This window comes from Cygnus olor, chromosome 28 (genome assembly GCF_009769625.2).
Source record: "Cygnus olor isolate bCygOlo1 chromosome 28, bCygOlo1.pri.v2, whole genome shotgun sequence".
Classification (NCBI taxonomy): Eukaryota; Metazoa; Chordata; class Aves; order Anseriformes; family Anatidae; genus Cygnus; species Cygnus olor.
This window is the reverse complement of record NC_049196.1, coordinates 1,698,486-1,719,420: the sequence shown is the minus strand read 5'-3', so window position 1 is coordinate 1,719,420 and position 20,935 is coordinate 1,698,486. Positions and strand designations below refer to the sequence as shown.

At 68.2% G+C, this 20,935-nt stretch overlaps 3 protein-coding genes across 8 annotated transcripts; 1 reads left to right on the top strand and 2 right to left on the bottom strand.

The window, feature by feature from the left end:
• Positions 1–519: 519 nt before the first annotated feature.
• On the bottom strand, positions 520–8,110 carry INSRR (insulin receptor related receptor). Its single transcript, XM_040539013.1, has 21 exons — positions 7,038–8,110; positions 5,978–6,290; positions 5,678–5,820; positions 5,445–5,589; positions 5,153–5,367; positions 4,951–5,077; positions 4,540–4,778; positions 4,279–4,446; positions 4,003–4,192; positions 3,834–3,866; positions 3,443–3,708; positions 3,137–3,273; positions 2,871–3,036; positions 2,443–2,551; positions 2,252–2,322; positions 1,938–2,167; positions 1,743–1,853; positions 1,470–1,629; positions 1,229–1,358; positions 993–1,127; positions 520–827 (listed from the first exon to the last, which is right to left on the bottom strand). Exons 1-21 carry the CDS (start codon positions 7,699–7,701, stop codon positions 563–565), a joined length of 4,017 nt encoding a protein of 1,338 aa, XP_040394947.1. The 5' UTR covers positions 7,702–8,110; the 3' UTR covers positions 520–562.
• Positions 8,111–9,873: 1,763 nt separating this feature from the next.
• Positions 9,874–14,438, bottom strand: LOC121060848 (death-associated protein kinase 2-like). 4 transcript variants are annotated; one of them, XM_040539000.1, is made up of 13 exons: positions 13,958–14,438; positions 12,930–12,979; positions 12,617–12,693; positions 12,292–12,513; positions 12,022–12,160; positions 11,721–11,850; positions 11,499–11,547; positions 11,354–11,380; positions 11,084–11,236; positions 10,930–10,975; positions 10,729–10,818; positions 10,356–10,439; positions 9,874–10,244 (listed from the first exon to the last, which is right to left on the bottom strand). In XM_040539000.1, the coding sequence occupies exons 2-13, from the start codon at positions 12,975–12,977 to the stop codon at positions 10,164–10,166; spliced, it is 1,146 nt and encodes a 381-aa protein (XP_040394934.1). In that variant the 5' UTR covers positions 12,978–12,979; positions 13,958–14,438; the 3' UTR covers positions 9,874–10,163. The 4 variants fall into 4 exon arrangements, with proteins under 4 accessions (XP_040394934.1, XP_040394932.1, XP_040394933.1 ...); XM_040538998.1 differs by having other exon boundaries at positions 14,058–14,388; XM_040538999.1 differs by having other exon boundaries at positions 9,874–10,439; positions 13,958–14,393.
• SH2D2A (SH2 domain containing 2A) lies at positions 14,344–20,628 on the top strand. 3 transcript variants are annotated; one of them, XM_040539003.1, is made up of 9 exons: positions 14,397–14,473; positions 14,820–15,110; positions 16,125–16,275; positions 16,588–16,742; positions 16,824–16,913; positions 16,987–17,152; positions 17,360–17,503; positions 17,671–18,168; positions 18,328–20,628. In XM_040539003.1, exons 3-9 carry the CDS (start codon positions 16,138–16,140, stop codon positions 18,463–18,465), a joined length of 1,329 nt encoding a protein of 442 aa, XP_040394937.1. In that variant the 5' UTR covers positions 14,397–14,473; positions 14,820–15,110; positions 16,125–16,137; the 3' UTR covers positions 18,466–20,628. The 3 variants fall into 3 exon arrangements, with proteins under 3 accessions (XP_040394938.1, XP_040394937.1, XP_040394936.1); XM_040539004.1 differs by lacking the exon at positions 14,820–15,110 and having other exon boundaries at positions 14,344–14,473; XM_040539002.1 differs by lacking the exon at positions 14,397–14,473 and having other exon boundaries at positions 14,536–15,110; positions 17,363–17,503.
• Positions 20,629–20,935: the final 307 nt, after the last annotated feature.

The window sequence follows — 20,935 nt, the reverse complement described above, 5'->3', positions numbered from 1 at the left end:
GCCACCTCCTCCTGAATTCCGCGGCTTTGACGTTTTTTCCCCAGAAACGCCCCCGGCTCGGGCACTGCAGGGCAAAGCCACAGCTGGGGCGCGCAGGAAACAGATGGGGCCGGGGGGGTGGGAGCGGAAAACCCCGAGCTGTGCCCCCCCCCGCCCCCCCCCCCGTGCCCCCCACAGACCAGGCAGCCCTCGAGCGAGCCCCATCCCGTTTTATTTGCCCTCGTCCCGCGGCCGCCGAGCCCCCGACGCTGGTGCCAGCAGCAGGGCCTGGGGGGGTGGGAGGGCAGGAGGGCAGCGCCGTGCCTCAGTTTCCCCACCTGCCAAAAGGGGGGGGCACCCCGCTTTATTCCCAGGGCAAAACGCGACCCCACGGGGCAACCCTTTTTTTTTTTTTTCCCCAGAGCGACGCCCCCCCCACCCCCCCCAGAACCCTTCCACGAGCACAACACCTCGCCGGCCGGCGCCCCCCCCCCCCTTCCCTTAAAAGCAATAAATAACCCGAAAGGGCCCCGCGGATGGGGCCGGGGGGAAGAGTCCAGAGCGGGTCGGGACCCCCCCCCGCTCAGAGGCAGCCCGTCCCGTTGGGGAGCCGGCCCCGGCCCCTGCGGGTGGGCAGGGGGGGCACGGGGGGCTCGTCCTCCTCGGGGGGCTGCTCCGTCTCGGCGTCGGAGGGCTCGCCCGAGCCGCGCCGGCGGTTCTCGGGGCTGTAGAAGAAGGAGAGGGTGCGGAAGGCGGGCGCCATGTGGTCCTTGATGCTCTCCAGGAGCTGGACGAAGGACGGGCGCTGGCGCGGGTTCTGCTGCCAGCACAGGCACATCAGCTCGTGGCTGCGGGACAGAGGGCGCACGGTGGGTCTGGGGGTCCCTGTCACCCCCCCCCCCGCCCCGGCCACCCCGATGGCAGCTGGGTCACCGTGACCATGCTCCATACAGGCCTGAGGCCGGGGTGACGGGCTTGGTGCCTATTCCTGACCCCATCCCACCCCAACTCACAGTTGGTCGGGGCAATTCTCCGGCTTCTCCAGGACGCCGTTGTCCATGACGAAGCGCAGGACCTGCTCGTTGGACATGCCCTGGTAGGGCTGCTCGGCCAGCGTGGCGATCTCCCACAGCACCACCCCGAAGGACCTGCGGCACCCCACGGTCAGCCGGGGGGGCATCCTGCTGGCTGGGGGGGGGGGGGGGGGGCGCGCTCAGCTAGCACGGCCCCCACCTGCTCCGTCACCTACCAGACGTCGGACTGGGTGTTGAAGATGCCGTCCTTGAGGGCTTCGGGGGACATCCAGCGGACGGGGAGCAGCCCCTTGCCCCCTTTGCGGTAGTAGTCCGTCTCGTAGATGTCCCGCGTCATGCCGAAGTCTGGGAGAGGAGGAAGAAGAGGAAGAGGAGGAGGAGGAAGACGAAGAGGAGGAGGAAGGGCCGGGAGCACCAGGACACCGGGTCCGAGCCCTGGTGGCGCTGGCCGCCCACCTCCAATCTTTACGGTGAAGTCCTCGGATACCATGCAGTTGCGGGCGGCGAGGTCGCGGTGCACGAACTTCTTGGCGTTGAGGTAGGCCATGCCGTCGGCGATCTCGCCCGCCATCTGGATCATGTCCTTGAGCGAGGGCGGCGGCAGCCCGGGGTTGTTCTGCACCGCGCACAGAGAGGGGAGGCTGGGGAGGGGGGGACACACACGTCCCCAGGGACGGGGGCCGTGCCCCCTCCTCCGTGGGGTGCCGTGGCGCCCGGCCAGCCCCTCACCTCGGCGTCGGGTCGGAGCGAGCGGAGGTAGCTCTTCAGGTCCCCGCGCGTCATCAGCTCCATGATGACCAAGGCTGGCTGGCCCTGGGACACGACGCCGAGCAGACGGACCTGGGGACGGGGCAGGGGGGGCACAGCCCCGTGAGCAGCCCCCCATCCCCTCCCATGTCCCCCCGCCCCCCGCCGCCCACCTACCACATGGTGGCACTTGAAGGCCTTCATGACCGAGGCCTCGTTGAGGAACTCGATGCGCTCCCGCATGGTGGCCAGCTCGTTGACCGTCTTCAGGGCCACCTTGGTCTCCTCGCCCTCGGCCACCAGCCCCAGCGCCAGCCCCTCGTACACCATCCCAAAGGAGCCCTGCCCCAGCTCCCGAATCACCGTGATCTTCTCCCGCGACACCTCCCACTCGTCGGGGACGTACACTGTGGGGGGGACACCCGTCACCGGCATCATCCCCACAGTGATGGGGACACAATCCCCACGGGGACACCTCTGTCCCTACGTACTGTCCGAGGCACTGAAGTACTCGGGGTTGACGGAGGCGTAGAGCGTCCCGCTGGGGTAGCCGTCATTGTTCCTGCAAGGGCGGAGGGGTGGGCATGGTGCAAAGTGGGGGACAAGGGACAGGGGCGCGATGTCGCCTCCCCCAGCCCCGGATCAGCCGGGTCCAGCCCTGGGGGTGCAGGGCAGTCGCTACCTCTTCTTGTTGTAGAAGAAGACGAAGATGGCGAGGCAGGAGATGAGCACCATGAGCACCACGGGCGTGACGGTCAGCAGGACGTAGAAGCTGCCGGACTCCTCCTCGGCTGCCGGGGGCATGTGCCCATTGGACAGGGTGCACATGTTTCAGGCACACTCATCCCACCACCAGCGCTGAGCCCACAGCTCCCCAGAGCCTCAGCACCCCCTGATCCCCGGTGCTCCCATCCCAGAGCATCCCCAAAGCCCCCAGACCCCCAATCCAGCAGCATCCTTTGATCCCCTGGTGCAGAATCCCCTGATCCCACCAGCACTCCCCAGTTCCCCAATCCAGTAGCACACCCAGCCCCCAGCTCAGCAGCGCCCCAGCTGCCTGCCCCACAGCCGGGGGGTCCCGCTGGCGTCCCCCCATCCCCCTGAGGATACCTGGCCCCAGGATGTAGAACTTGACGAGCCCCGTCCAGGAGCCGTTGCCGGCCAGCGAGGTGGCCCGGACCTTGGCCGAGTAATTCCCTGGCTGCAGCAGGGCCAGGTGGACGCCGCCGTACTTGGCGTAGCGGTGACGGGAGACGCAGACGACGGTGGTGACCTCCTGGGGGGCAAGGGGATGGTGGCGGTGGGGACATCCCCCCCGCCCCGTGGCATCGGGCAGGGGGACGCTGAGCTCCCCGACAGTGGAGCCGGGTCCTCACCTCACTCTCGCGGCTGTACTTGATCTCGTACTTGAGGATGAGCCCGTTGGGGTTCCGGGGCTCCTGCCAGCGCAGCAGGACGCTGTTCTTGCTGGCCGGCTCCCACGTCACGTTGCCGGGAATGTTGTCAGCTTGCACTGCAGAGGGGCACCAACTGGCTCAGGACCCCCATCCTGGTGCCACCAGCACCCAAAACCATTCCCAGTCCACGGCCGGGCAGGAGAGCACCGCACACCAAGCCCTGATATCACCGAGCAGGGGGGCTGCCCTCGACCCAGCCCCGCACGCTGCCCCGATGGGACCTACGTTCGGGCATGGTCCTGGCGAAGACGAAGGTGGCGGCGCTGCAGCCCACGGTGTGCGCGGCGTGGTTGCAGGCGTGGATGTCGATGCGGTACTCGGTGAAGTGCCGCAGCCGCGACAGCACCACCCGGTCCCGCACCACCTTGTCCTCAAAGATCTGGAAGTCGGGCTTGGGCTCGCTCCCGGAGCGGCTGGGGGCCGGCGGCTCCGCCGAGGAGGTGTCGGTGGGGGACGTGACGGCCACCACGTCCCTGCGCCGCTTCGGGGTCCTGCGGAGCGGGGAGACGGGGACAGGGACGGGAGGCAGTTTGGGGCTGGGGCACCTGGGGCAACTCCCCAAAGGTGGTAGGATAGGGGAGACCCTCAGGGTTTTTGGGGCCATTTCCCAGCTCACCTCTTGTTGATGGACGTCACCTTCCAGGGTGGCCTGAGGCAGCGGAAAAGAGGTTAAGGAAGCAGCCCCTTATTTAAGAGACATCCTCTCTGGGGCAGCCTGGTGCTTGGAGACCCCCCTGACACTGGGAGACCCCCCTGACACCGGGATCTCCCCCCAGACCCGTCACCTGGGGATGATGATGGAGTTGTGGAGGAAGTTCTCGAACTTCTTCTGGAAGGATTCAGCCTCGCCCTCCATGCGGAGCTGCCCGTCGGCAGGGCGGCAGGGGCAGCACCGCTCCTCGGCATCCTGCTCAACCTCGGGGTCATCCCCGTCACTGAAGCGCGTGTCGGCGCTGCTGGTGGGCAGCTTCAAGCCTGCGGGCAGGGACGGGCAGGGCTGGAAGCACCGGGACATCCCCGTCCCACCGGTGCCGGCACCATCCCCAGCCGCCGTCCCGCACCTTTGTGGCAGTAGTCGTTGACGTAGAGCTCCATGTCCTCAGCCAGCTGCTGCCACAGCACCAGGTAGTAGGTGATGTTGCCATTGCGCTGCGTGGGCGGCTTCCAGCGCACCACGATGTGGGACGAGGAGTTGGACATGGAGATGACGTCCCGGGGCACCGTCGGGGCTGGGCACGCAGCGGGGTGTCAGCATCTCCCTCAGAGGCCACCGTGGGCACCCCGCTTGCCCCCCCACCCCCCCCACCACCGGTGCCCCTTACCCGCCGGCATGGTGCGGATGTAGACCACCTCGCTCTGCGCCCCGTAGTTGCGCCCTTCCTCGGCGGTGGTGAGGGTGATGGCGCGGACAAAGATGGCGTACTGCGTCCACGGGCGCAGGTTGAGCAGGGCCACCCCCGGCTCCTGGTCGCTGCTGAGCGGCAGCTCCACGTCCAGCACGTTCCAGCTCTGCGCCCCGCAGGCGTCCTGCCCCACGTACTCCGAGACGTTCTGGAAGGGTCTGGCCCCCACCCAGCCCTGGGTATCAATGCGGGGGTCCCGGGAGCACCCCCTGGCCTCGCCAACCCCCTCCCCGGGATGGGGCAGCCCCGTGCCGTGAGGGTGCTGCGGGGTGGGGGATGCGGGGAAGGGGGTCACCCCCACCCTGAGTGGCAGGGCCGGGGGCCACTTACGACTCCTTGTAGTAGACGATGAAGCTGAGGAGGTCGCGGTACTCGGGGGGCCGGTACCGCTCCCACTTGAGGAAGATGCGGTCGGCCTCAGTGACGTTGGAGATGAAGCGCAGGGTCTGGGTCTTGCCTGCGGAGGGGGCGCAGGGCTCAGGGGGGGACTCGCGGTGCCGCTGGGCCCCCCCAGCCCCAGCCCTGCACTCACAGGACGCCCGGTCCCCGTTGGTGCGAGGGTTGATCTCGGCCTTGTTCTGCCGCCCCTTGGTGCCCGTGACCTCCTCCATGCGGTAGATCTCAGCCAGGCAGAGCTTGGGGTTGAAGGCGAAGTACATCTTGCCCACGGGAATGGAGAGGACGTGGTGGCTCCAGTCCCACAGCTGCTGCAGGTTCTGGTTGTCCAGGACGTACAGGGTGTAATTTCTGGGGGGAGACGTGGGCGGAGGCGATGGGCACGGGCACCCCCAAAGCTGTGCGTCCCCACCGCGCCCCGTCCTCACCCGTCCACCATGGAGTCACCGCGGATCAGCTTGAGGTTCTTGAAGAAGGACAAGGAGACGAGGGCGAAGGAGTGCTTGATCTTCAGGAAGCCCGTGATGGTCTCGATGAGGCCCAGGCTGCTCTGCAGCTCCGAGGCCAAATTATCTGGGAACAACCCACGGGTGTGAGCCAGGCAGCGCTCCCGGCCAGAGAGCCGGCCGCTCGGCTGCACGGGGCCGGACCCGGCACTCACAGCCCCGGCGGATGTTGACGATGAGGTTGCCCTCCACCAGGGTGCATCCCGCCAGCTCCTGCGCCGCCCGCGTCGAGTCGATGGTCTTGGTGCCCACCTTGCACTCTTTGGGGCACAGCCCCTCGCACTTGTGGCAGAAGATGCTGCGGGGATGGGGACGGGGACATGAGCCGGGTACGGAGCTACCTCCCTCCATCACCACCCCCAGGTTGGGCAGGAAGGGGGGGGTCCCATCCCAGGGGTTCCCCTTCCCAGGGGTTCCCATCCTGAGGGGTCCCATCCCGGGGGGTCCCATCCCACCTGCTCTCATTCCTGGTGTAGCCGGGGGGGCACTCGGAGAGGCACTGCTGCTGGTGGATGACGAACTTGGAGGCATCGCGGGGGTTGTCGGAGACCTTGCGGAGGCTGGCGCAGTACTCGGCGGTGACACAGCGCCAGCCCTCGTACTCGTAGGTGCGGGGCGGGCAGGAGGGCAGGCAGTGCCCGTTGAAGTGGAAGTGGCGGCAGGCCACGCACGAGCGGCTGTCGCGGGGCCGCCCGCAGCCCCCCAGGCACTCCGCGTGGCAGCACTCGCCCGCCGCCGTGCACGCTGAGCCTGCGCCACACGGGCACACTGCGGGAGAGCGGCGCCAGGGGCAGGGGCGGGGAGAGGACGTTAGCAGGGGTAACGTGGAGGGGGAGAGGGCTTGGGGTTTGCACGGGGAACGGGAGAAAAAGGTGGGTGGGGAGGGCTGGGGGCTGCCGATGCCCTCCTGGCACGGGGGGCAAGGAGAGAGGGGTGGAGGGATAGAGGGAGGGAGGGACGGGTGGACAGAGGTAGGAAGGGTGGGCAGAGGAAGAGATGGAGCGACGGAGGAAGGGATGGCCAAATACATGGGTGGATGGACAGAGGGAGGGCTACCCGGACAGACGGCAGGACAGACAGACAGGTGGATGGACAGGGGAGGCTCATCCCACGCTGAGCCTCAGCTGCCCAGCGGGGCCGCGTGGCGCAGCCGGTGCCGGGGCAGTGGCCGAGGTTACAGCCCCGATAAGGATCTGTGTTTACAGTATATATTTCATTACCAGGCCTCCTGTTTACTGCAAACGAGCCCGGGAGGGGCCTGTATTTACCTCGCCGCTGGGAAAACACGGCAGCTGGGAGCTGGCCTCTCCTCCGGAGGATGATACAGCGCGGATCCGATTACCCCACCGTGCTGCCGCTGCTGCGCCGGGGCAGGGACGGCCACGTGCCCAGCCCTGCGCCCAGCCCTGCCATCCCCAGCAGCTCCCCCAGCCCTCCCCAGTGCCTCCCAGTGACCCCCCGTCCGCTCCCAGCAAGGCAGCCCGGAGGAGCGAGCCCCGTGCCTCCAGCACCCACCTTTCTGGCAGTAGCTGGAGGTCCAGCAGCGGTAATCCAGCTGCCCGTTGACGCTGGTCTGAGCGCACGGCTTCTCCACGTCCAGGATGCCCGGGCAGACGTCGGCGCACTCCTCGGCCAGCTTGTTGCCCACGATGTAGCTGGTGTCCACGGCGTCGGGCAGCAGCAGCCCCCAGTCGATGGTGGAGAGGTGGCAGAGCTCCTGGTTGCGCTCGATGCGCACCGAGCCGCGGAGGACGTGGCCGAGGCTGTGCAGCCCGATGTCCCGCAGGTGCGGCATCTCGAAGATGACCAGGGCGTAGTTGAAGAAGAGGTTGGTGCCGCGGATGACCGAGAGGTTGGGGAAGAGGTCCCGCAGGCTCTCCAGCCCGTAGACGCGGAAGAGGAGCAGGTACTCGGTGATCATCAGCAGGCGGGGGAAGCTGAAGCCCCGAAAGTCCTCGGCGCCCGTGGTGAACATCAGCAGGATCTGCAGGTTGCCCTCGATGATGGAGCAGTTCTCCAGTTTCTTCAGCTGGGACACGTCGTTGCGGATGTCCATGCTGCCGCAGACTGGGGTGGCGAGAGGGGACCCGGGGGCAGTGGGGGTCCCGGGCAGACGGCCCCGCCACCCAAGGGACCCCCGGGCCGTGCCCCCGTGCGGTGACAGGCGGGGGGTTGACATCCTCGCCCCGCCTGTCACATCTGCCTGCAATCCCCGTGGGCAGCTGGGGCAGACGCGAGTGGCTGTGACAAGCAGCCGGCGCGCCGCAGCTCCTCGGGGCACGGCACGGCCGCGGTGATGCTAACGAGGTCTGGCTCCGCAGGAGCTCCTCGCCCACCCCGGGAGCACGTCCGAACCCCCTGCCCACCCCACGGGAGGCTCTGAGCCCCGGGGGCAGCTCGGGGTAACCGCACGGCATCCTCCTGCCAGGTCAGCCCCATTGACCCCCCCCAGCACCGTGCCGTGCCGGCCCCATGGGGTTGGGGTGATGGGCTCGCCACCCCGGGGTTTTCCCAGGAGGATACCCCATAGGGAGCGGGAGCATCCGGGGCCAGCCCGGCGCTGAGCATCACCCGCTCCCCATTCCCGAAGCTGGCAGCTCCCCTCTGGCAGCATCCCCAGCCTGAAACCTGACGCCGAGTTATCGCGGAAAGAAGCGCGCTGAGACACCCGGAGAGGGATTTACTGTAAACACCGAGGGTAAACACGGCCGGCGCGGCGTGTACCCTAAACACCAGGCACCGCCGGCACCACGGCATGGCCGCCCGCACCACGCGGTGCCGCCAGCTGGCACACGGAGCTCCACGGCCCAGCAGCCGCCCGGCGTGGCTGGGTTCAGCAGAGCCCCCCCCACACACACACCCAGCACCCTGGGGTGCCCCCCTGGGACATGGGGGGTCTCCATCCTGCCGTGTGGCTGAGGGTTCAGCCGCTGAGGTGCCGGCCCCGGGAGATACGGCCCTGAGCTGCCACCGCCATGACCTTGGCAAAGTCACTGGCGCCCCTCTGCTGAGTGGCACGAACCCGAGGGGAGAGGGCGCTGGGGACTCCTGGGTCCCTCAGGGTGCAGAGAGGGGACTGGGGTCCCCTGTGCCCTCGTGAGGGCACAGATGGAGCAAAGAGCATCCCCAGGGCATCTCTTGGCACAGATTTGGCTGCTTTGTCCTCCCCCATCCTTTCCCCCCTCCACCGCCCCCAACCCCGCTGGGGAAACTGAGGCAGGGGGCAGAGGGGAGTGCAGGACGCGCCGTTACACCAACGACAAACCCAGACGTCCTGGTGCCACCGTCCCCAGCCCACCAGCGGGGCTGGGATGGCAGCAGGGGGGTCCCCACACGAGTCCCCTGGGGCTTTCCCCCGGCCAGACCCCACCAAGCCCCGTCCCCGTCTGCACGGTGCCACCCCGAGCCTCAGAGGGTCACGCACCGACGGCACTGGGCGCAGTGGAACCCGCAGAGCTGCCGTTTCCACCCTCCCGTCCCCCACGAGGACAAGAAAGCAACACCCCCGACCCCAGCACGGGGCCCCCACCCCAGCTTTTCCCCAGGACGCCCCCACTCCAGCTCCCCACCCCAAACCCCGAAGGACGCGGCCGTGCCGGCGCTGCCCAGGGGCGTCACCACGGGGGGAAACCGAGGCACAGCGCGTCGTCCTCGGCCCTTGGCTCTTACGGAGCAGCCAAGCGACCCCAAACCCCGCACTCCACCGGCACCCCATCCCCACCAACCCCCCCCCCGGCCACTTACTTTCGGAGGGGGCCTGCACGGGGGGCAGCGGGAGGGGGCCGAGGAGCAGCAGGGCCAGCGCCAGCCGCAGGGCACCCAGCGCCCTCGCCTCCTTCGCCCCCATCCCTGAGGGGCCGCGGTTCCCTCCGGCCTCGGGCGCTGCTGCAGGCGGGCACCGTGTCCGGCCCCGCACGGCACCGCACTCCCGGCCAGCACCCACGGGACGCCGGGACAGGGGTGGCCCCCGCACCCGCCAGCCCTCGCCCCGGCCCCGCGGCCCCTTCACTTTTGTTTTCGGCTGCGGCACACTAAATATTTAGCCTGACAACTGCGCGGGGACGGGCCGGGGACGGGGCCAGGGCTTGTTTGGGAAATAAAGAGGGGAGAAAACAGGGCGGCCCCGAGCGCGGCCAGCCTGGAGGGGGCCAGGAAGGCGGGGGGCCCCAGGACGATGCGCCCTGCCTCAGTTTCCCCATGCGGCAGGGCATTGTGGGCTCCTCTCGGCGTGGGGACGCGTCTTCACGCCATGGGGGTCCTGGGGGATGGCGACCCAGGGGGCCCCGAGGTGCCGGCTGCGGTGAGGAGGAGGAGCGGGAGGAAGCTGGCAGCGCTCAGCACCCAGCGCAGATGCAGGACTCGAGGATGGGGGCACGTTTATTTCGTGAGACAGCTTCGGGGGGGGGGGGGGGGGGCAGAGTCCCCGGGGGGGGCATCCCAGCAGCAGAGACCGGTCCGGGGGCACTGCCCCAGCAACCCTCCAGCACCACGGGACTGGGAACACTGGGGTCGGGCAGCAGCTCCAGCTCCCAGGTGCACAAAGCCACCAGCATGAGGGGGCCCCACCGGAATGGGGGGCCCCCCCCGAGGCCCCTCTCGTGGGCCGGCCCCGTTCTGGGGTCCCCTCCCCGAGGGGGGGGCTCAGGAGCAGCTGCTTCGCCGCCGGCGCAGCAGCGTCGCGGGGTGGCTGCCCTCGTCCTCCTGCTCGCTCTCGCAGCCGCGCTGGGGGCACAGAGGGGCTGGAGGGCATGGGGAGGACCCCTGGGCACCCGAAGAAGGGGGCACCCCATTGCATGCTCCCCCCCCAAATACCCATTCCCCCCCCCCTCTCACCAGCTCCTCGTCCTCCGTCCTCGGGCCGCAGAGCAGCCGCATGCGACACAGCCGGTTGCAGGCGGACACCATGTTGTAGGAGAGCTGGCGGGGGGGGCGGAGAGGTGGGGGTCCAGGGGGGGGGGTGATCCCCTCCTCTCCCGCCCCCAGACAGCAGCGTTAAGGTGCCGACCCCGCCACAGCCCCCTCCCCAAATGCACCCACCCCGGAGCGGAGCGCGGCGCCTTCACCCAAGCACCCCGGGGTGGTGGCACCCCGCACCTTGGTGTCCCCCCTGCACTGCAGTGTGTGTCTCCCCCCCCCCCCCCCCGCACCCCTGTGTCCACCCCCACTTTTATGCCGGTGCTCCCCCCCCCCCCCCTTTTCCTTTCACCTTCCACTTCCTCCGGGCGTTGAACTTGCGGAAGTTTTTCATGTTGATGGAGGAGCGGCTCCGCTTCGCCGCCTGCTTCCTGCTCAGGGGCTGCAGGGGCGAAGCCGCGGCATCGTCCCCGCGCCCCCTCCCCGCTCCCCCAGCACACGGTGCCCGGGGAGGGGGTCCCAGCCCTGCTCCCCGCCCCCCCCTCCCTCTCACCTTGATCCAGGGGTGGACGAGGCACTCGGACGCCGTCATGCGCTCCCTGAAACACAGGGGGCTGGGGCGGTGGGGGCCTGGGGGCACCCTGGGGACGGGGACGGGGACGGGGACGGGGACAAGGATGGGGACGGGGATGGGGACGGGGACTCACCCCGGCTCCTTCACCAGCAGCTGCCGGATGAAGTCCTTGGCCATCTCGGAGGTCTGGCTGAAGTAGTGCTCCTCGAACTCGTAGGCGCCGTCCAGGACGTTGGAGAGGGTCTCGGCGTCCGTCTCGCCCTGGAAGGGGGACAAGCCGCTGAGCCTGCGGGGACACGACGGGGACGCTGAGCACCGGGACAGCACCGGCTCGGCCACCCCGGGGACAGCCCCCCCCCATGGTGCTCCCCGTGCCTCGGTTTCCCCCCCTGCCCCTACTCACAGGATGTAGGTGATGACCCCGATGCTCCTGAAAGACAGAGGGGGGGGGGGTGTCAGGGGCTGCCCTCCGGGGGTCTCCGCAGCAGCCATGGGGGGGCTGCACCCCCAGCAGCACCCCAGGCCCCCCCCAGGCCCCCGCTCCTCACCACATGTCGGTCGCGGAGCTCAGCGGCTCGTAGTTGATCACTTCAGGAGCTGGGGGTGAAGGCAGAGCCGGGGGGGGGGGGGGGGGCACGTCAGAGGGACCGGGACCACCAGGGTGGGCGCCCTGTCCCTGCTGCCCCCTGCTCCTGCTCTGCCCCACGGAGCCGGGGCTTTTGGGGTCCTGGTGCCCCCCCCCCCCCAGCCGGCCGGGGGGGGCTGGGTACCGATGTACTGGGGGGTCCCGCAGAGGCTCTTGAAGGTGACGCCGTCCTCCAGCTTCTGGGCCAGCCCGAAGTCGATGATCTTGATCTGGGGCTTGGGGACGTCCTTGTCCTGCAGCATGATGTTCTCGGGCTGCGAGGGGGGGGGCCGGGGGAGGGGGGGGCAGGATGAGGGGGTGGCAAACGGGGCCGGGCAGCACCCGAAAACCACCACACCCATGGGGGCAGGATGCGGCCACGGAGGTGCTGAGGTGTGGGTGGCACCGTGACAAAGAGGGGGGGACCCGGGGGGGGGGGGAGACACCTTGAGGTCGAAGTGGGCGATGTGGCGCTCGTGCAGGTACTGCACCCCGCGCAGGATCTGCGCCAGGAACCCGATGGCCTCCTCCTCCGACAGCATCTCCTTCTCGGCGATGAAGTCGAAGAGCTCCCCGCCGCGCATCCTGCACGGACACGGCGGTGGTGGCGGTGCGGGGAGGTGGGGGGGGGGGGGGGGGGGGGGGGCTCAGACGGGGCAGGACGCCAGCCCCCCTCCCCGCCCGGGATTCCCCACCCCCCACCCCACCCCACTCACAGCTCCAGCACCAGCACCATCTCGGTCTTGCTGGCAAAGAGGTCGTGGAGCCGCATGATGTTGGGGTGCTGCAGGCCCCGCAGGATGGCCACCTCCCGCTCCACCTGCGCCCGCTCCAGGCCCCGCCGGCTGCCCCGGCGCCGCCGCGTCTTCACGAACTTGGCGGCGTAGAAAGCGCCGGTGCTGCGCTCCCGGCACCGCCTCACCACGCCGAAATGCCCGCTGCGGCCAGAACCGAGGAACCGAGGCTGAGGCTGGTCGAAGGCGGGGGGGGGGGGGGGGGGGGGCCTGCCCCCACCCGGGGCACCCCGCGGCCCCCTCTCACCTGCCCAGCGTCTCCAGCAGCTCGTAGAGCTCCTCCACGCTGCCCGGCCTCAGGGCGACCACCGGTGAGGCTTCATCCTGCCGGGGGGGGTGGCGCGGGGGTCCCGGCTCAGCCGCATGCCTCGGGGGGCTGCACCTAGCCCAGGAGCCCCGTGGAGGGCACTGTGCCCCCCCCCCCCCCCCCCAGGTGCATGCAGGAGGGGGTTCTCCGGTGTACATCCAACGCCCTCCTGGCCCCCACCCCACCTTGCACCAAAATCACCTCCACGAGCTCCTCTCTGAGACCCCCCCAGCTCCTCCCGGCTGCGGCTCACCTGGGTGCTGTTGGAGGCCGACCCCCCGGCCCCCCCGTCCTCAGCCATCGCTGCAAAGACAAAAAGAGAGAGGGGCTCTGGGGAAGGGCAGCGGGGCCAGGCGCCCCCTGCCCACCTCTCAGTCCCGGCAGAGCCCCCCCAGGCTCCTCGCACCGATGGCTTTTGGCGCCGCTCCTCGATGCGCCCAAGCGAAGAGGGGAAACTGAGGCAGGGCGCACGGTGAAGCGGGGGGGAACCCTTACCCCCCCCCGAGCCTTCCTCCGCGCCCCGCCGCGCTCTTCCTCGCTGCCGGGACAGGGGATGGCTGCTCCCCGCGGTGACAGCCCCGTGCCACCCCCCGGGCTGCGCGGGGGCACCCGGCCAGGCGCCGCGCGGTCCCCAACCCACGTGCTGGGACATGCGTGGGGGCGGCTGCTGGCAGCGGCTGGAGCTGGGTGACCGTCCCCAGCATGTGACAGGGCTGGGGGGGGGCCCCGAGGGGGGGCCCAGCCGCCATCCGTGGTCACAGCAGCCCAGATGTCCCCAGGGCTTACGGACACTGGGGCAGTTTCCTTCCAGCCCCGCGCTGCTTTTGCAGGGGGGACGCCGCAGTGACCGCACTGCAGGCGGCTGCAGGGCTGAGCCCAGCCGTGCTCACAGCCCCGGGGGGGCTGCAAAGGGGGCAGAGGGGGGGGTCCCGGGGGCAGAGCGTGCACCCCGCTGTATCCCTGGATGGCTCAGCCCTCCAAAGGGAAACGCAGCTGATGGAGACGAGCGGAGCTGGGCGGCTGCGCGGCACCACCCGGGAGGGGTTCCCAACAAATATTTCCAAACACAGGTCAGGCTGCAGCGACCTCAGCCACAAAGCCCCCCCAGGGACAACCAAAGCCCCCCCAGGGACAACCAGAGCCCCCCCAGGGACAACCAGAGCCCCCCCAGGACCCCAAAACCCCCCTGCACTCCGCGGGGCACAGCTGAGATTTGCACCGCGGGGGCTTGCCGGAGCCACCCGTGCACCAGCGGGACCCCACCTCGCCGGGACCCCTTACCTCTGCCCAGCTCCGGGTGCGACGTCCCCCTGTGGGACGAGACCACGCTGTGCTCCGCACCCCCGCCCTGCGCGGCTCCAGCCTTCCTCCTGCAACCCACCGTGCGGGGATTTTTTTTTTCCTCCAAGTCCCCTCTTTTCCTGGGATCCGGCTTCCGCTGGGAAGAGACTGAGGAAAACCAGCAGGAATGAAAAAGCTCCGCGCGCCTCTGCTTCCAAGGTCCCTGGAGAAATCCCCCCACGCTGTCCCCGCCCGGCAGAGCGGGGCCAGCTGCGGAGAGGAGCTGGGACAGGCCTTGTAGGGTCACATCGCTCGGCGTTTCTGCGCCTCGGCCCCTCGAGGAGCGTCCGGGAGCCGGAAGGATCGGTCCCGGGGCCGAGCGAGCTTTCGCTCCCACCGCCGCGGTCGCTCCGTCCGCACCCGTGAGCGCGAGGATTGCAAACAGGAAACCTGCCTGGCCGATAAAAATATTGTAACCCAACTGCCCGGAGGGGAAACGGAGCGGAGGGTGTGAAGGTAGAGAGGAGGGACGGGTTTCTTAAGGTGGAGAGCGCCGGGGGGCATCGTGCCGGCCCACCGCGGCCGTGGGGCTGGGGACGCACCGTGGGCTCCGCGCAAAGCCCCCGCGCCAGGGCTGCAAACCAGCTCCAGCCCCAAAGCTCTGTGCAGCTGCAGGGCTGGGCCTTGCGGGGGGGAACCAGGGCGCAGATGGGACAAATAAAGAGCTTTTTGTGGGTGCAGACGTGCTGCGGGGCGGGCGGCCAAGGGGGTGGCTGCAGCCCCAGCCCCCTCGGCTGCAGCTTGCCCCCATCAGCACGGACATCACCGGGCACAACCCGCGCTCCCCTGGTGACCCCTCAAGGCTTTGCAGCACGAAATCAGCAGCCGATGTTGCTCGGGGCAGAGAGGGAGGAGGGCAAGGAGACGTCCCCAAAGTGCCCCCGCCGGCGCCGGTGCCACCCGCAGCCCCACGCCGCCTTTCCGTGACGTCGGCCCCTCCTCGCCCCGCGGTGCAGCTCCTTCGCTCGCCGCTTCCTGCCCCCGGCGGCGGCGCAACCACGGGCGAGGCGGCAGCATTGCCCCACCGCCAGCGCCCCTGGCCCCACACGGACCCCGGTTCCTGCCCCGGGCTTCGGGGTCCCGGCCGGCGGAGGTAGGTGCAAGGGCTGGGGGCGAGGGGCTGGGGTCTTCCCGGGGTTGGTTGAGCTGGGGTGGGGGCAGAGAGGCTGGGAAGTGGGCCCCGAGCACGGGGACGTGCAGCACCACGGTGACACGGAGATGCTCGCCGTTCGTCCCGGGGGAAGGGTCCGTGATGGAGAGGGGCAGAGGACAAAGGAGGTGCGGGGAGAAGGGACCACAGCAGGGCTCCTGCGCGCCCCAACGCACCCATCCAGCCCTGCACAGAGCCGCCCGTGCGCAGCACAGAGAGGGGGCACATGGCGAGGCCGGGCTTCGGCCCTTTTCGAGGCCACTTTGGGCCCTTCCCAGCCCAGGAGCAGCCTCAGCCCTGCCCCGGAGGGCAGGAGCCCGGCTCGCCCACACCGCCCGGCTGCTGTTTGCTCAAGTTGGGGTTGTGCCGTTTTGCTTTGTCAGCCTCCTCCCTGCCCTCTTCCGTGCGTTTTTGGGTGCAAGATCGGGCCGGGCGCGCTGCAGCCGCCGGTCCCCTCGGTGCTGCGTAAAGGCAGAGACGAGGCCTTGGTCCTGGGGCTCTGGGACCCACCAGAACCCCGCTCCTGGATGAGCCCTGACCGGCCCCCGTGACTCAGAGATGCCTCCCGTAATCGAAATAGCCCCGGCCGCTTCCACCCCCTCGAGCATCTGGTTGGGATTAATTTTGTTTTGCTGAGCGTTGGCGGCACCCAGCCGAGCCCGGGCGCTGGGCGCACGCAGAGCCCGAGTTCACACGCACGTGGCCAGGGTCCCCGTCCCGTCCACGCACAGGGTTTCGTGCGTTTTCCCCATCTCCTCCCTCTCCCCTCCTGGCTCACCGAGTTTTAGAGGTTCTCAGGGTCCCTCCTGGGGCTTTTCTCCGGGTTCCCAGCGTTGCCCCTTCACACCGTGTGGGTTCCTGGGGAGGAGGAAGGCGATGAGCTTATGGGGCAGCACGGGGGAAGCGTGGGACCCCCCGTGGAGGCTTCACCTCAGCCTGTTCCTCTCCGCACGCCAGGGACATTGGCCCCATGGATGACGACCGCCCCCTCTTCAGCACCTTCAGACCTGAGGACAACGCAGCCAGCACCCAGCCGGGGCACGGCGCGACCCCGCTGCAGCCCCCGAGAGCGGAGCAGCCCCCGGAGCAACGAGATGCTCAGGGCAGGGTAGGACGAGGGGCAGCAAAGGGTCCGGCCCCCCAGCTCCCCACCCCAGCACTCTCAGCCACCTGCAGGTACCGTGTCCTCACCACAAAGCCCCTGCAGGGACCGTCCAGCACCGCACACCGACCCGGCCCCTCTCCCACTCCCCAGGCACGGCCCCCACGTCTGCACACCGGGGCTGGGGGGGCTGGCAGCAGCCACCCACCGCCCCCGGGGGGGGGGGGCACGAAGGGGTGCGGGGGAGCAGCAGAGCATCCTCAGGCACCCTCTGCCCCGCATCCCCCCAAGCCCCAGCCCCTCTCTGCTTCCTCCCAGGCGCCGCCGGGGTGGCCCCCGCCCGGGGGGGGCGCGCAGCCGGAGCTGGTGGCCCTGTGGGCGCGCACCAGGCTGTGGTTCGAGCAGACGCAGGCCAGGAGGCTGGGGGCCGAGGGCGAGCTCCCAGCCTGGTTCCACGGCTTCATCAGCCGCAGGTGAGCAGGGGGTGACCCCGTAACAAGGTGGGGGGGGACAGGGGAATTGGGGGAGCTTCGCTCATCCACCCCGTCCCGCAGGGAGACGGAGCAGCTGCTGCAGGACCGGCCGCCGGGCTGCTTCTTGGTGCGCTTCAGCGAGAGCACCGTGGGCTTCGTCCTGTCCTACAGGTGAGGGACCCCAGCCCAGGGAGCTCGGCCCCTCGCCGTGCCGCCACCGCTGACCCCATCCCCGTCCCCGCAGGGGCAGGGAGCGCTGCCGGCACTTCGTGCTGGACCAGCTGCCCGACGGGCGCTACGTGATCCTGGGCGAGCGCAGCGCCCACGCCGAGCTGGCCGCGCTGCTGCGGCACTACGCCGCCGCGCCCGTCGCGCCCTACCACGAGTTCCTGACGGTGCCGTGCCCACGGGTGAGGATCCCCCCCCCCCCCTTGCTGTAATTAGCTCCTTTAATATCCCCCTCGTTAGCCCCTGCCGCCCGCAGAGGCGTTCCTGCTTCTCGACGGGTGCTGAGGACGCGTTGCAGCTGGGCAAAACCAAAGCTGGGGCTGGTGCCCCGGTGCCACCTCCCCGGGTCTGCGCCCTGCCCTGCGCTCACCCCTCTCCTCTCGCCGCAGCAGGACAAGCCCCACAGGGGGGTGCAGCCCCCCGGCAGCAGCTCCCCATTGCCAGCGACCCCGCCGGCGTACAGCACCGTGGCCAAGCGGCCGCCGGGAGCCGGGCAGGCGGCGGGGGACGGCACCGAGGGAGGCTCCGGGGAGGTAAAGGCAAGGTTAGGGGGGGACGGGGGCGCTTCCAGAGCAGCTGCAAGGTGCCGGGATGTGGTTGGGGCGAGGACGGCTCCGGTCCATGGGGACGCTGCTGGGGTGGGGATGGCGCAGGTCCCCGGGGCTGCCCCCAACCCTCCTTTTCTCTCTCTCTCTCCCAGGCTCCCGGCACCCCCCCGCCGCTCCCGGCCAAGGTGGGCTCCTCGTCAGCCCCCCAGGGGCCACGCAGCCGGGCCAGGAGCGGAGGAGCAGCCCCCGAGGGTCCCTACGCGCAGGTGCAGCGCGAAGCCGTCCCCGCCGAGCCGCCCGAGGCCAAGTACCAGCAGCTCGTGCGCTTCCACACCTACGCGGAGCCCCGCGAGTGCGCGGAGCCGGAGGAGCCCATCCCCTTCTACGCCATGGGCCGGGGCTGCGGCCCCGCTCCCGAGGAGAACGTCTACTCCGAGGTGGCGCTGGCCCAGCGGGAGCTGCCCCCCCTGCTCCCCAGGGGGGCGCGGGGCCCCATCTCCACGCTGCCCCCCAAGGCGCAGGCGCCCACCGAGCCCGCGCGCCGCCGGCTCTTCCGCAGCTTCTCCAGCCAAGCTTCCAGGAGGAGGCAGCCCCCCGCGGCTCCCACCGTGGGCGGTGGGCAGAGAGGAGCCCCCAGCCCACCCCTGGAGGTGCGTCCCACCCCCCCCGTCCCACCCTCGAGGTGCTGGGAGCTGAGCTCCAGGTGGGATGGTGCGGGGATGGTGCGGGGCCGGGCTCTCCAGCCGAGCCTCCCCCCCGAGGCTAAGGCACCATCTCACGGGGGGTTTCCTTCCCCGTCCCATCCCCAGGCCCCAAGGAACCCCTCGCTGGAGTTTGATGACCCCGTTTACGGCCAGAGGAAGAGCAGTGCCACGAGAACTGCAGCCCCCGCGGGGCAGGAGGGGCAGGAGAACATTTACGAGCAGCTTTCCGGAGAGCGGCCCTGAGGCGCGCAGGTGGGTCCACGGGAAGACCCGGCCGCCTGCCCGCGCCACGTCCACCTCCTCTGCACAGCTGCGAGCCCCTTTTTGTGGGGCAGAGCCCCACGGAAGGAGCAGCCCCGCTGCAGAAACCGGCACCTCGGCAGCCCCGGACCCACGGGCAGCACCCGACAGCTCCGCGCCGGGATTCGTGCGCCCTTCCCCACGGGGCATCCTGCTTGCCTGAGCCCTGCGAGACTGCTAGGAGGGGACAGGAAGAACGCGTTTAATTCATCTTCGCAGAAGGAGATGGCTATGAATAGAAGCGGGGCGGAGGAAGAGGCTGTTATAGTCAAAACAGACTGGTTCCAGCAGGGCTGGTGCCTCCGGATCCTGACGTTGAGCTGGCCACGAGCCGGAGCGGTGCCACGAGCCCAGAACTGCCCGCAGGTGCCTCCAAGCTCGGCCACAAAAGCCACGAAAAGCCACGAAACCCGGGGCCGCCCCACGGTGCTGCCCGCGCCCCCTGAGCCCCGACCTCCTCGCCCCGGCCGCAGTGCCACCGGCTGAGCGCGGCTCCGGCGGGGTCCTGGTGCGGGCAGCCTGGCCAGAAGGGAGCCAAAGACCCGAGCTCGGACGTGTTGGAGCTTCAAAGCAGGGAGGGGAAGGGAGGCCGGGGGTTACCGCTTGGAAAATCGCTGCTGGTTTTTCCCGCGAGCCTTTCTTCGGTGCCTCTTAACCCGCCGAAAGCGGAGCAAAACTCAAGCTGCCATCGCCCTCCGCGTAGCTTCACTCTAGTGTTAAAAATGAGCAATTACACGGCGAAACGGGAAAAACGCGAGCCTCTGGAAGCTGCCCTCGTCCCCCGGGTCATTGCAGAAGCCAGGCTGGGTGAAGAGACGCTGGCAGCACAGCCCCAGCCCCGGGACAGAGCCTCTCGCCCCACACCTGGGGGCAAAGCCCCAGCAGGCAAAAGCCCCCCCGGTGCTGCTGCCCCGGCTTCGGGGACTGCTCCGTACCCAGAGGAGGAAAAACCCAACACCGGGGAACAGCCCCCGGTGCAGCAGGGCTGGGTTTTGTGTCCAGCATCAGGGCAACGTGGGCAAGACCTGGCTTTTTTTAACAACGACGACAAAAAAAAAAAAAAAAAAACCACAGCAGAGAGCACGAGCCGCGGAGCTGCTGCTTGGCATCGCTGCGTTTGGCAACGGCCCCGGGCCGAGCGTTTTGGCACCAGCTCTGCCCAAAAGCAGCCGGGGAAGGCAGGATGCTGCGAAGGTGCTTCAGCGAGGAGAGCCCGGGAGAAGGGACAGCACCGCCTCGAGCAAGGAGTCGAGCACCTCGCGCTGGAAACAGGTGTGGTTTGGTTCATTTAAAAGTTTATTCCTTTATCAAATCTCTTTCCAGAGGATTTCACTGTACATATAAGATATGAATAAATTACTCAACAGTAACTTTATTCTGGTCATTCAGATACTCCAAACGGGCTCTGCAAAGTACTAAAACATCCAGGGAGCTAAACTAGAAATCGGGTTATCTTCAAATAGTCTAAGAAAAGAACTCATTCATCAGGGTTTGGTTTCGTTTGCTTGTTTTTAACAGGTAACACGGGAGAAAAAAACAACCTCCTGGAGTTCTTCTAAATGGAATAACAAACATTAGCCGTTCTAGCTGCAGTTACAACAAATATAACCCTTAGTGTCGGGAATGTAAGTTAAATAACCAGACCAGCTCTCTGTTCCCTCCGGCATCGCACGCTCTGGTGAACAACGAACCAAGAGAGGCCACAGAGATTTGGCTACAGCTGCACGGGTCTGGCCAGCAAGGTTGCACAGGATTTGCAGTCATCCCACCTAGCCCTGATACCTTAAATAAAAGATTTCATTTTAAAAAGTTACGGCTGGACACGGTCTCCTCTTCCCAGCCAGCGGGGTCAGGTTAACATTTAATCAGATACGACGCCTTTAGAGGAAAGGGAATTGATACAAACGAGCTAAAGAGCTGGAGGAAAAAAAAAAAAAGTACAGTAGGCAGCTTTCGTCTGTGCCTGCTCGCAGGAAATGCTGCTTCACTCACTGAGCTCCCTGCCAGCTGCGCCGCGAGACGCTGGGAACACTCGGTTCAACAAGCGTGGAGACCAGATTGTTACAGCACTGGAGGCCTTGGGTCAGGGGGAGGAGGAAAAAGGGGGGGGGAAAAAAAAAAAAGGAAATGACATACACACCAATCACGTACAGCCAAAAGCTCTCAGCAGCACCTCGTGCTGGGTGAGAGATCCGCAATGCTCGCTGCATGTTCCACGCTGCGGTATTTTCACTTCTAGTCCGAGCTCTGACCTGTCACTCTGCTTCTCCTTTGGAACAGAAATGTAAGCTTCCTCTCAGCACAGGTTGAGACATCCAGGCTGGTGCAGCCAAGACCAGAAACACTAACTCAGCCACACACACGCACACAAAATAAATCATTCACGAGAGGAGCACGGGATTTACTCAGACAA

Coding starts and splice junctions, on each gene's coding strand:
- INSRR (XM_040539013.1), bottom strand. CDS start 7,701: ATGTCAACCCCCCGCCTGTCACCGCACGGGGGCACGGCCCGGGGGTCC. Junction 5,078..5,152: donor CAACGGGGACCGGGCGTCCT/GTGAGTGCAGGG, acceptor CCCCCTCCGCAG/GCAAGACCCAGACCCTGCGC. Junction 3,274..3,442: donor CGCCAGGACCATGCCCGAAC/GTAGGTCCCATC, acceptor GCCCCTCTGCAG/TGCAAGCTGACAACATTCCC.
- LOC121060848 (XM_040538999.1), bottom strand. CDS start 12,977: ATGGCTGAGGACGGGGGGGCCGGGGGGTCGGCCTCCAACAGCACCCAG. Junction 12,161..12,291: donor ATGGTGCTGGTGCTGGAGCT/GTGAGTGGGGTG, acceptor GTGTCCGTGCAG/GATGCGCGGCGGGGAGCTCT. Junction 11,237..11,353: donor GGGGTCATCACCTACATCCT/GTGAGTAGGGGC, acceptor GTGTCCCCGCAG/GCTCAGCGGCTTGTCCCCCT.
- SH2D2A (XM_040539004.1), top strand. CDS start 16,138: ATGGATGACGACCGCCCCCTCTTCAGCACCTTCAGACCTGAGGACAAC. Junction 17,504..17,670: donor CCGAGGGAGGCTCCGGGGAG/GTAAAGGCAAGG, acceptor TCTCTCTCCCAG/GCTCCCGGCACCCCCCCGCC. Junction 18,169..18,327: donor CCCCCAGCCCACCCCTGGAG/GTGCGTCCCACC, acceptor TCCCATCCCCAG/GCCCCAAGGAACCCCTCGCT.